Source organism: Petaurus breviceps, unplaced genomic scaffold, assembly GCF_028583685.1.
Source record: "Petaurus breviceps papuanus isolate PSGF00001 unplaced genomic scaffold, PetGlider_PUasm1.0 90035, whole genome shotgun sequence".
Lineage (NCBI taxonomy): Eukaryota > Metazoa > Chordata > Mammalia > Diprotodontia > Petauridae > Petaurus > Petaurus breviceps.
Window position 1 is genome coordinate 111,614 of NW_027187165.1, and position 12,527 is coordinate 124,140.

A 12,527-nucleotide genomic window follows, 5' to 3' on the forward strand; every position below is an offset into this window, starting at 1 on the left:
GTGAACAACATGGGGTTTGGCGTTGAACGTGTTAGTGTATCATAATTGCTATAATATACATGTCCTTTTTTTTAGGGGGGGGGGTTCGACACTCTGTCCCTGGGGGGGGGGGGGGGGGGGGGGGGGAGAGAATTATTAAAGTTTGACAAGGATAGCATTCTCTTCCTCCTGCCTCCTTTTCACTTTCCCAAGGGTTTTTTTCAGCCTACTCTATAATTTCAGGAGTAATGAACCAGCAGGTTCCCCAAATAATTCACCAGGGCCTCAGAGTCACTGTGCTTTTTGAGTTGTTGTAACTGAACTCACTGCATTGTATCACTCAAACTAAAATGCAAAAACTGTCCCTGACTTAGCTTAATGAAATTCGAGCTATGAGTTATGGGTAGCAGCGGAGCAAAAGAGGATGTGAGTCCCTCTTCGGGAATATGACTCCCTAGGAGGGACTCACATCCCCACCAGGAGTAGGAGAGAGGAACAGACCTGGATAAAGTGCACTGAAGAGTATTAGTGAAGTGTGCAGGTGTGTGTGTGGCACATACAAGTGTGTGATGGAAGGACATAACAAGAGAGAAAATGAAGGAGGCTCATCCCTGGTGATGGGGTTCCCCCTCTTTTTCCACACTCACGTGGCTGGAGCTGGGCATCCTCGGGCTCTGAACCTCTTGATGTCCTACAGCGATAACCCTTCTTCTTGAGTACATGGCAAATCATGAACCCCACGAGGCCCATGAGAAAGAAGACCAGCACGAGAAGGAACAGCATGTACAGCCCATGTTGGGGCTCTGGTCCTGGTTGCAATTCCGACATACGGCCCTGGGGGGCGGGCCGAGCCGGGGTCAGGGCCCCAAAGAGGGATGCGAGTCAGGCGGAGGGCAATGAATTCCATGTTTGGACCCCTATCGGGAGTCCTCCCAGGACCCTCCAGAAGCCAGTCCTTCAGTAAATCTAGGACCCCTTCCTCTCTCAGCCCAGGCGCTGTCCAGGGAATGTGTGCTAGTCAGTCAGGCCCCGGGGCACCTGGTCAATTGGGGTTGCAAGTTGTTTTCCATACTCCTAATCCAACCTCCATCCCTCTTTCCTTTGATATTTCATTCCTTCCTTCTCGCTGCATACACAAACCCCACTCTCTCCCCATCCCCATTCCTCCCAAGGACACTGTCGCTGAAGACTGGACGAAGCTCTATGATGCGGTCCTGGGCATAGTCTGAGTCAGCGCTGGCCCCTCGCTTCCTCCGCAGCCCCAGGCCAGGTCCCCTGAAACGCTCCTTTCCTTCAATACCCCTCCGTTTGTCCCACCGCTCTCCAACTCCTGGCTCCTAGGGACATCCTGGACTCCCCTCCCTTTCCAGACTGCCCCCTCCCCCAATTCCCCTGGCCCGGCTGACCTTGTGGCCTCTGTACGGCCCCTGGGGATGCGATATGGATGCTCGGCTTTGGCTCCGGCAGCGTCCTAGTACCCTCTCAGCCTGCCCTGGGAGCCTTTCCCGAGAGCATCCTCCTCCCCCCTTCTCCCCACCCCCCAGGCCACCTCACCCGCTCCAGCTCCGGCTCCGGGCTGCGGCTGCTGGTGCCGCGGAGGGCTGGGGGTGGGGGAGTGGGGGAATTGAGGTGGGGGTACGGGAAGGCGGTGAATAGGGAAGGAGGGAAAGGGGAAGCTGGGATGGGGTGCAGGCGTCCTCTGGACTTTCAGGGTTGGGGATGGGAAGGGGATGGGGGTGGGGATGGGGGGCCTCTACCGCAGCCACCTCCTAGTCCCGGCTGCTCTCTCTTCGGCTGTGCTCCCTGCGCGGGCACGGGGATAAAGGGGGCGGAGCGGCAGGTGTGTGGGACGGAGTGCGTGCGTGACACCACAGTGTCTGACACTGCTGGGTCTCCGTGTCAATGTGTCCCACTCGAGTCGTGGGTCTCTCACGCACCCAGGCTACCACTGGGTGATAAGCCCCCTTGTCTGGTTCCTGGTTGCAACCCAGGAATCCAGAAGCCCCGGCAGGTCGGAAGGTGTCGGTTTCCCTTTGGGCTGGGTGCAGCCAGCTCCTTGCACCTTAGGACGGTCTCACATCTCCAGTGCCCAGGTAGAAGTGCTGCGGCCGGACTTGAGACCCCTACCTCTCAGGGTGGATAGGAAGGAGGGGGGATGGGATGTCCATGGACCGAATGATTAATAAATATTCGTGGAATTAAAGGATCTTGGGGAAAGGGGTACTCTGAGATGCTCAGCTTCTCGGGGACCGATTGTGCACTTCAAGTTCCGCGGATACCCCGGGAACACCCTCCCTCCGGGGCTCGGCCCCACCCTCCCCGTCAAGCTCAGTCACCCCAGCTCAAAGAACGGCGGCTTGCCTTGAGGGGGAGGAGCTACTGGAGCCAGGGGGAGTGGTATTTCTGGCGCGGGGCGGGGCCTCGCCCTCCCCCTCCCTTGCGGCTCGGAGCCCGAGGCGACCTCGGATTCCGCAAGGGGCGTGGCGTCGCGCGATGACGCATGACGCAGGGCTTGGGGGCGGGGCTGGAGGGCGGAGGCGCGGGGCCTGGTCCCCCCGGTACTATGGCCAAGACGGTGGCCTATTTCTATGACCCGGATGTGGGGAACTTCCACTACGGTGAGAGTGGGGAGGAGAACCCCGGGCAGCGCGGGGAGAAACGGGGGGAGGAAGAGAGCGGGGGAGTGGGGGGCACGGGCGCGAGCAGCTTCCCTCTTCTCTGTCCCCCCCCCCCCCCCCAACAACCCGGACCAAGTGGAGGATTGGGAGGTGGGGGTGGGGTGGAGCGAGTTCCCTAGGACCCTGGGGAGGAAGCACCCTGGACTTCTTGGGGTGGTGGGTTTGCGACCTTTCTTTACCACCCCTTCCTCCAGGGGCCGGTCACCCCATGAAACCCCATCGTCTGGCGCTCACCCACAGCCTGGTGCTGCACTATGGACTCTACAAGAAGATGATTGTGAGTGTTTCTCTTCCATCCTCTCCACCACCCCAGGATTGGGGAGGGGTGCAGTGCGGGAGGGGAGGGAGGCAGCTTCCCTGTTCTGTATGCGCTTGCAGCACTTGGGGTGCAGGCAAGGAAATGGAGACAGGGAGTCCCCTTCATCCCCTGAGTCATAGGTTAGTAAGGATTAGAAGGGATGTTAATAAAGATTGGAAGGGATGTTAGAGATCTCTCTTAAGTGAATGCTGTTCATTTTATAGATGGGAAACTGACATGCCAAAGGTTAAAACAGGTAACCTGTGCAGAAAACCTGTGATTTGAACCAAGGTCCTCTGATTCTAAATCCAACATTTTTTTTTCTTACAATATACTACCTCTCATGCTGTCTCACAATATCCTTTTCTTGCCACAGTAAGAGTTAATTCAGCCCTTCCATCTTTCTCTTTTGGTTGTATGGTCTTAGGAGGACTCCGAGTTGAGAGTTAAGGGACTTAGGTTGGCTGCTTATATACTCTGCACCTCTGCTCCCCCCTCCAAAAAAAATGCAATCAAAAATCTACCAACAAGGCACACAGAGCCTTATCTTTATGGCTATACTCTTGACCAAGGCACATATCTTTGACATGGTTGGGATTTGGAAGATGAGAACTGGAACCATTCAGACTCAGAATGGTGTGCGTATGCATGCTGTTCATTGCATATTGTTAAATATAAAATAGGGGTACTGTTAAATATAAAATCCTTGGAGATTTTAGATTGGCTCCCCTCTGGAGTCTTTTGAGATATATATATATATATATATATGTATATATATATATACTGAGTTTATTTTTCCACTATTTGCAGAGCCATGTACTGTGATATAAAGGAGAAAGTGCTTACTTTTAGAGAAAGACATAATCTCCATTTTAAGAAAACTTCCATTTAATTTGGAGAATCATAGCAAAGAGAACAGCAATAATAATGCATTATATTTGTATATTGATTTGTGCTTTTCAAAATAGTTTCTTGTACAATGTCACATTTGAATCCAGAAGGAAACACTAGGGTGAGGGAGGGAAGAAAGGTGAGTAGACAGCAGGATATGGAGAGAGAGACAGCAAGAAGTAGGGAAGGGAGGAAAAGGTGACAGGGGAAACATGAGAATGTGAGTGGGGATAAATATAGCAAATAGTCAATGAATGAACTCAGCATTTTTGCTTTAGCATCAAATTGATCTTTTTTGGTAGGGAGACCTTCATGCAAGAAGGAACATGTCTATATGTGGGTACTTGGGTGAGGGGAGTACTTTGAGACCTCTGAGATTGGACTCAAACAGTCAAGGCCCCCTAATTTGGAACTAATCCTGTCCAAATTCAACATGTTTTCTCTATTCCAAGGTCTTCAAGCCATACCAAGCCTCACAGCATGATATGTGCCGCTTCCACTCAGAGGATTATATTGATTTCCTGCAGCGGGTCAGCCCCACCAACATGCAGGGCTTTACTAAGAGTCTCAATGCCTTCAATGTAGGGGATGACTGGTAAGGGAAGATCAAGGGATTTTTTATGTGGATCATTGTTAGTCATTGGGGTGGAGAATTAATTGTAGAGAAGAAGGAGAACTGTGGGTACTGTGTTGAATGTAACTGGGGACACACAGAAGTACAGTTCTGACCTTGAGGAATTTATATTTATAATTTTTATATATATATATATATATTTATATTTATTTTTTTGCTTTTTGGAGGGGGGAGGGCAGGGCAATTGGGGTTAAATGACTTGGCCAAGGTCACATGGCTAGTATGAGTTAGGTGTCTGAGGCTGGATTTGAACTCAGGTCCTCCTGACTTCAGAGCTGGTGCTCTATTCACTGTGCCACCTAGCTGCCCCTATATTTATATTTATATTCAAGTCGGGGAGACCTAACATACAGGGTAAATAGTATAAGCTTCCAAACTTTTTAGCTTGGCCTTGAAGGTCCTTCCTGGTCTTTTTTTTTTAACTGATTTTTTTAAACTGATTCTCCAACTTTGTCTTCTGCTACTCCCCTACATGAACCTTCAACTGATTTTCTTTTTTCTCCAATATGTCGTGCAAATTCTGTGTCCCCAGCTTTGCCCATGTCCTTTCACCTCTTTAAATTCTACCTATTGTTTAACTTAATTTCAGGTCTTCCATGAAGCTTTCCCTGGTGGCTGCAGCCCTATTATTCCTCCTTCCTCTTAATTTCTGTAGCACTTTTGTCTATACCACTGACTTAATACTAATTATACACTATATTATATCTCTTAAATTGTTCTTAATTTTTCTTTATGTATGTCTTTTCCCGCAATGCCTAGAATAGTGTTGGGCAAATAGTAGATATGCAATAATTAATAGAAATTTTCTCTGTGTGTGTGTTTGCGTGCACGCATTTTTTTAATAAAAAGATGAATGAATAGGATGGGAAGTAATAGGAAGAAGGCCTAATTGGATTAGGTGGATTGCTTAGGGCGGGGTGTTCAGTTTCTTGGAAAGGGAGCAAAGGCTCTGGGTGATCCATCATGTCCTCTGTCTTACAGTCCTGTGTTCCCAGGCCTTTTTGAGTTCTGTTCCCGTTACACAGGTGCTTCCCTGCAGGGAGCTACACAATTGAACAACAAGGTAAGCATATTCCTGTCGCCCCCATTCATTCACTGCTATGGTATCCACAACCACTGAGCTCTTGCCCCATCCTCATGTGCCTTAGGTATGGGGAGGGCTATGATTTGGATGTTTGTCCTTTAGATCTGTGATATTGCCATTAACTGGGCTGGAGGACTGCACCATGCTAAGAAGTTTGAGGTAAGTGTGGGGGTGATAGAGGGAACTAAGGGTATTGTGGGCATGGGTTGCTGAGGGTGGGGGCCAAAATATGGTGAGGGATGTAGGGGTAAGGTGCTTCTTCCCCCAAAGCCATTCTCCTGCTGCAGGCCTCAGGTTTCTGCTATGTCAATGACATTGTGATCGGCATCCTGGAGCTCTTGAAGTAAGGAACTTACAGGGGAGGATGGGGTGAGATAATGGGGAATGGGTTCTCTCTATGGACTTTGAGGGAGTGTGAGTCCTTGGACTGGGCTTCTCAGTTCCAACTCTACACTTTCTCTGACATCTAGTAATCCTAGTTTATTCCCTTCTGGTAGACAACTTTTACCTTGATCACATTTATTTCTCCATAAATCCCAGTCCCCACTTCCTCTCCCCCCACCCCTAGTCCCACCCTAGGGTAATAGGATATACTCTGTGTAAGAATGCCCTTAATAGGACAGCTTCAGCTCATCTGGGAACCGAGTCTAGGTTTCTGGTGATTAGGCTCTGTGTACATAAAGGGTTCCATGTTTGGGAGCAATATGTGAATATGGGATTGGGGGAGAGATGCCTTCTTGGCATATCTATGTTTGCCGCAAACTCTTTGTTTTCCTTTGCCATAGGTATCACCCTCGTGTATTGTATATTGACATTGACATCCACCATGGGGATGGTGTACAGGAAGCCTTTTATCTCACTGATCGAGTCATGACTGTCTCTTTCCATAAATATGGCAATTACTTCTTCCCTGGTACAGGTAGAGAGATTTGATGGGGAAGAGTGAAGGGAAGGATGGGAGGATGGATTGAGGAAATGGTGGGCCAGAGATGATTAAATAGCTTTAAGAAGGGAACAGAAGGGGTTGGATAGTTGTTGAGAGCACAGTCTATGTGTGAAGTAAAAAAAAAATCCAGATTTGTAGTATTTCCCCAGGAAGTTATCTCTAGCCATCTTTCCCCTGCAGGTGATATGTATGAAGTTGGAGCAGAAAGTGGACGCTATTACTGTCTCAATGTGCCCCTGCGTGATGGCATCGACGACCAGAGTAAAGGACTACCTCTTTGCCTAATCTCATATTTTTTTTTCTTTACTGTCTGCTGGCTGTTTTCTTGTGCCCTGTGTTGTCTTGTACCTGGGTTACTGGTTCCCTCAACCCCCTTTTCCCTGTGTCTGAGTCCAGTCTTTTTCCTTGGGGTACTAGTTGTCTACCTCTTATCAATTCAGGTTACAAGCACCTCTTCCAGCCTGTCATCAACCAAGTAGTGGATTTTTACCAACCAACTTGCATTGTGCTACAGGTAGCAAGCACTTTGAATGCCCCATTGTGTGTGTGTGTGTGTGTGGAATGGGGCAAGTTAAGAGACTCTATGGAACATGGCAGGGAGGGTGACAGTTCTCAATTTGGGGGAGAAATATAGGGTAGATGGTCACCCAAGTTGTCCCAGTCAGTTATCTCACCATAGCTACCTGGTATTTTGCTATTTGCAGTGTGGAGCTGATTCCCTGGGTTGTGATCGGCTGGGCTGCTTCAACCTTAGCATCCGAGGTCATGGGTAGGACTCTTTTCTTTCCATGTCCTCCTAGATACCCTTCAGAAACATCTTGGGGGTTGGGCAGAAGTACTTTAAGTTTATATACTTGTAGGTATAGGGACAAGGTCCTGGCCTTTTCTTGTGGAGACAAAAGATATACACAGAACGAATGGATCTATGATCTCATTGATGCCGATATTCCCTTTATGATACAAATTGAAACTCATCTATGCCTGCTTATTGTGTAGGATTGTTTTTCATGTACTCCCATAGGCAGGCCATCCAACAGTGTGGGGGGCTTGCTTCAAATTCTACCATTGCCTGGTGGCCAGTGGAATACATGCCCTGTCTGTTAATTTTCCTTTACTCTTCTTATGTGATCATGGGATATGAGAAGAAAATGTCACAACTTGGATTCTTGGTCTGATTGGAATTGGTGGGAGCCCTTGGATGTTGGGAGATGTAAGGTAAAAGTGACTAGGAAAATGGAAAAGGGATGGATAGTTCAGCTGCTGACATTTCCTGATCCTCAACAGGGAGTGTGTCGAATATGTTAAGAGCTTTAACATCCCATTGCTGGTGTTGGGTGGTGGTGGCTACACTGTTCGAAATGTTGCCCGATGCTGGTAAGTTCAGCCCTTCATCTGTCTCTCCTCTTCTATGAGTATCATGGGTTCATTGAGGGTTGTCTAGCTGGGCCCTAAAGCCTTTTCATTCAGTTCTTTAATTCCCCTTGTTTCAGGACATATGAAACCTCACTGTTGGTAGAAGAAGCTATCAGTGAAGAGCTACCATATAGTGGTGAGACATTCTTCCCCCCAATCTTTTACAAATCTATTTCCTTGGGGCCCTAGGATGGCCTGGGATGGGGGTAGAAGAATAATTTGATATCTTTCAGTAGGCAGGGTTAAGTTCTTCTCTAGCGTTGTTGCTAACTCTTTTTTTCTGATACTGAGTCACTGAATTGCAAGGGAGGCCAAAGTTCTGGCCCTTCTTCCTATAGAATCTAAGTTAGATAGAAGTGAGACCCAGGAACCCTGATTCCCAGCCAGTGCTAAACTTACTCTTTGCCGTGAGGCTCTGATATGTTTTTCTTCCTCTCCTCAAATAAAGAATATTTTGAGTACTTTGCCCCAGACTTCACACTGCATCCAGATGTCAGCACACGAATTGAAAACCAGAATTCACGCCAGGTCAGTGGCCCAGAGAGATGGGAATGACCAGGGGGGGGGGGGGGGGGGGGGTAGGAGTGGGAACAGGGAACTGAGGGTGTAGAGTTGGGGTATGAGGGACTTACTGCCCATTGACTTGATTGGGGAGTAATTGTTGGGGGTGGGCACAGGGTCAGAAGGGTTTGACTGGGACTTCCAGGCCAAGGAACTGAGGGAAACAAATTAGAGAAGGAAGTTCCAGGCCAGTCCTGATAATGGAACCTAAGTTGCTATGGTAGAAAGCAGGACAGCCAAAGACTGTAATGTTAGTTGTGTAGATAGAGCTCCCAACTGGTCTATCCCTGACTGTGAAAGACTTGTGGAATTAATGCTCCTGAGTGAGAATGGGAACAGTGATACTTTGGGAATGGATGAGAAATAACTTATGTACCCTTATTCCATCCTTGTTCTGGCTAGTACCTCGACCAGATCCGGCAGACGATCTTTGAGAATCTGAAGATGTTGAATCATGCACCCAGTGTCCAGATCCATGATGTGCCATCAGATCTGCTTACCTATGACCGAACTGATGAAGCTGATGCTGAAGAAAGGGGCCCTGAGGAAAACTATACCAGGTATGGGATGAGGAGAGAATAGCCATTGAGGGAGCCTTAAGAAAGACAGCAGCAGGCTGTTTTTCTGAGAACTGAAATACAGCTATAGTAGGGTGTTTTTTTTTTTCTTTCTCTTATTCTTGGGACTAAGGAAGGAGAGAGAGGAATATTTGGAGAACCATGACATGTATTTTGTGGGAGGTACAAAAGGCTACAACAGACTTGGTGGAAAGGCTCCAAGGAGAATGTTGCTGGTGAAAAGCCAGAAAGTGGCTAGAGACATAGAGGAGTTAGGAATCTAGGCACTGGAGCCTGCTGCTACCACCTTTTGTTTGCTTCCTGTCCCTTTTCTCTTTTCTTCCACTTCCCCTCCCCTGGCTAGGTATTTAATAAAGGCTTATTGATTAATAGCACTGATCTCTCCCTCAATTTCCCAGGCCAGAAGCTCCCAATGAGTTCTATGATGGAGACCATGACAACGATAAGGAAAGTGATGTAGAGATTTGAAGCTTGGAGAGACTGCTCCACAGAGTTACCTCCTACTTCAGGGCTGGGCAGATGGCAAGAAGGGTGACCTTTCTTTGTGTGACTTTCTCTATCTCTGGGCTTTAGCCATCCATCCTGTGGGGAAGAGTCCAGACTGCTACTGGTCCCAGAACCTACTTACCTTACTCAAGTCTCCTTCCCTTCAAGCCAGAGGTGGTGATTGTTGGACAGGTGGATGGGGTACCATCCTACCTCTGACTTAGGGCTGCAAGGTTGGCTCCCCTAGACAGGTCAGAGAGGTCAAATGTCCCTGGGGGCTGGTCTCCTAGTTTGTCCCCTGTTCTTAGACCCCTGTCTCCTCTTGACAAAGATATTTTCAGGACTGAGGGGTAGATAATATTTGAAGGTACCTTTTTATTCCCAACCATACTGTGCCCTGTCTGATGTACACTTTAATTTGGGAGTGGAAAGGGACTAGGGGAGGGTTGCCATTTGTTTCCTACCTTATCAGTCCTTTTTGATTGGGAAAGGAAGGAGTGGAGAGGGGTTTTGTGTCCTGCCTTTTCATATTTTATGTCCATTTTACCATTGTTTTTATCCAATAAATTGAGTCAGTATTTTTCTTATCTACTGCTTTATTTCCTATGAATTTGATATTTCCTTCAGGTGCACCTTATTGGGAATATGGGGGTGGGAGGGTAGTTGAGGGTAGATTTCATTGTATCCAGGGGTGATAGATCTGGTGTTTGCTTTTTTACTTCTTTTCACTTAATCCTTGGGCCTTTCCCAGGACTGCCATACTTTATTATCTCAGGAGAGTGGGCCTGGGCTGCCTGTGAACTTGGACTCTGAGGCTAACAGCAGTGGTGGGGTTGGGGTTTCTGAGGTTGGGTTTGTAACAAGAAGTGGGGAGCCCAGCCACAGCTCTATGGATGGGTTAGCCTGCCGCCTGACCAGGCTGATCATGCTAAGGTGGGACTGGGGAAGCCCCATCAATATCCCCTGTTGCAAAGGTCTCCCTTCCCAGGCAGAAGGCTGATTTCCCGTGTACTCCGACGTCTAGGCACGACAGCCACACCAGAGCAGGGACATGGAGGACCAAAAAGTTTGTGGTTCTGTCGGAGGCCCGGCAGATGGCGCTGTTCCTGGCTCTAAAGCCCTCAACTTCCTCCCCGCTAAGTTGGGCTTAGTGGTTGAGCCCATCAGGCAGGTAGAGCGTTGAAACGGTCGTTACCCCCCAGGCTCAACACTCTGTTGGTAGGCACCGCACGGAAGTGTGGCAGGCTCGGAGCCGTCTCTACTAGATATTCATGAGGCGCGCGCAACTAGGCATACTAATGAGCTCGGAGAAGGCGGGGGCCTGAGAGGCGCTGGGCGGCGGCGCGCGGGCGGCGAGGAGGCTGCGAGCGGGCGGGCGGGCGGTGCGCGCCGAGCCGAGCGGAGGGGAGCAGCCTTCGGGGGGCAACGTGCTAGCCGGAGACATGGAGCCACCAGGAGGGGGCCTGGGGCCGGGTCGCGGGACCCGGGACAAGAAGAAGGGCCGGAGCCCGGAGGAGCCGCCCGCGGCTGGCGACGGCGGCAAATCCAAGAAATTCGTGAGTGTCCCACCCACCCACCCATCGCTTCAGCCCCGGCCCCGGCACTGTCCCCTCGGGCCCACGGCCGGGGAGCCGCCCCCGCCCCCGCCGCCGCCGCCTGCCGGCTGCCCTTCCTGCTGCCCAGCTCACCCTCGCCGCCGTCCCTCCCCGCCCCGGCTTCCCCAAGCCCTAGCTGCCCTCTCACCTCCTCAGCTCCCCAGATCGGACTCGGTCCCGGCGGCCCTCCTAATCCCCCCGACCCTCCCACTCCCCGACTGGCCCCGGCCCCGGCGCCCCCCCCCCCCCCCCCGACTCCCCCAATCCCTTATCTGCCCTCCAGCCACCTTTACTCCTATCTCCAGACAAACAGACCTGGTTTCCCCTTCCCCTCCTATCTGGCCCCCCTCCGCAACCAGGCCTCCCAGGTACCCTTCCTCCCACACCAGACCTGACTCCTTGTTCAGCCCCTTCTCAGCACCCACCTCCTCTGGCTCCCCTTAGTTACTTCTGTCCACTTCCCCCCTCCCCGAGAACCTGCCCCCCAGGAGTTACTGCATACATGGTAATGCTAGTCCTTTTTCATCAGCCTTGTAACCTTCCCTTCCCCACCTTGGGAAGCTTCAGGTAGCTACCTTCCCAGCTCCTGTGTGTCTTCCTTTGCTGCTGTTGCTGTCGCTGTTTTTCCTAATGTTCCACATAACCTTCTTCCTTTCAGATCTTTTCTCCCCTAACCTTATTGTACAAGTTCCTTTTTGCTCTCTCACCCTTTGATTCCTACCTTCTCCTATCAGTCACTCCCCAACTTCCTTTTTTTTTCTTTCTGTTAACATAGATGTTTCTTATTACTTGGTCTAGCCCCTTTTCTCCAGGTACTTTCCTAGGTTCATTTTCTAAGCCTCTCTTGTCATTCGCTTATTACCCCTCCCCCTCCCCTCCCCATTTCCTGATCTATGATTTAGCCTTTTAACTTGTTAACTTTCCATCCAATAAAATCTTTTAGGCCCTCAGTCTAGTGTCATCTGATAATGGTTCCCTCTCAGGAATGTTACCTGACATGTGACCTCTCAGAAATTTGTTCTTGCATTTAAAGAAATAAACTCCTGCCCAATTACACATGTCATTCAGTCATGTTATTACTCTATCTTACAATATTTCTTCCCTCGTAGTGTTTTTCCTTTGTCCTGTTATTACTTCCTTGGGGGTAAACTCTTTGGCTTCTTGCCCTAGAGTAATAGTAACTCTCCCTCCACAAGTGGAGAAGAAAATAAAATTGCAAGTCCAAGAAATTTGTGAATAATGTAATTGTGTTTTATACATTTTCTATTATAAAGATTATTTCAACTTCCCTTCTTCCTCCTCATCCTCCAGTGCAACTGACAGCCTTACTATTGTCTGTGTTGACAACTTTCTTTCTGTGAGAACTACTTCAACCCCAGTCTGA

General features: G+C 49.5%; 3 protein-coding genes across 3 annotated transcripts in view; 2 read left to right on the plus strand and 1 right to left on the minus strand.

Moving 5' to 3' along the window:
• Positions 1 to 1,715, minus strand: part of RELL2 (RELT like 2) — a 4,288-nt gene extending 2,573 nt beyond the window's left edge. Inside the window, exon 1 of the mRNA XM_069107373.1 lies at positions 627 to 1,715. Within this exon, the coding sequence (XP_068963474.1) occupies positions 627 to 807 (181 nt within the window). The 5' untranslated portion in view covers positions 808 to 1,715. The remainder of the gene's footprint in view (positions 1 to 626) is intronic.
• Positions 1,716 to 2,448: 733 nt separating this feature from the next.
• HDAC3 (histone deacetylase 3) lies at positions 2,449 to 10,135 on the plus strand. The gene is made up of 15 exons (XM_069107374.1): positions 2,449 to 2,597; positions 2,852 to 2,934; positions 4,299 to 4,441; positions 5,462 to 5,543; positions 5,667 to 5,723; positions 5,852 to 5,907; positions 6,350 to 6,483; positions 6,691 to 6,771; positions 6,951 to 7,024; positions 7,215 to 7,279; positions 7,795 to 7,884; positions 8,001 to 8,059; positions 8,372 to 8,451; positions 8,887 to 9,044; positions 9,461 to 10,135. Exons 1-15 carry the CDS (start codon positions 2,480 to 2,482, stop codon positions 9,528 to 9,530), a joined length of 1,350 nt encoding a protein of 449 aa, XP_068963475.1. The 5' UTR covers positions 2,449 to 2,479; the 3' UTR covers positions 9,531 to 10,135.
• Positions 10,136 to 10,878: 743 nt separating this feature from the next.
• Positions 10,879 to 12,527, plus strand: part of DIAPH1 (diaphanous related formin 1) — an 82,703-nt gene continuing 81,054 nt past the window's right edge. Inside the window, exon 1 of the mRNA XM_069107375.1 lies at positions 10,879 to 11,104. Coding sequence (XP_068963476.1) covers positions 10,991 to 11,104 — 114 coding nt within the window. The 5' untranslated portion in view covers positions 10,879 to 10,990. The remainder of the gene's footprint in view (positions 11,105 to 12,527) is intronic.

Bases quoted from the DNA above. Each gene is read 5' to 3' on its own strand.
- HDAC3 (XM_069107374.1), top strand. From the start codon at position 2,480: ATGACGCAGGGCTTGGGGGCGGGGCTGGAGGGCGGAGGCGCGGGGCCT. The intron at 2,935-4,298 runs GTGAGTGTTTCT...CTCTATTCCAAG, and splicing joins GACTCTACAAGAAGATGATT to GTCTTCAAGCCATACCAAGC. The intron at 6,484-6,690 runs GTAGAGAGATTT...TTTCCCCTGCAG, and splicing joins TTACTTCTTCCCTGGTACAG to GTGATATGTATGAAGTTGGA.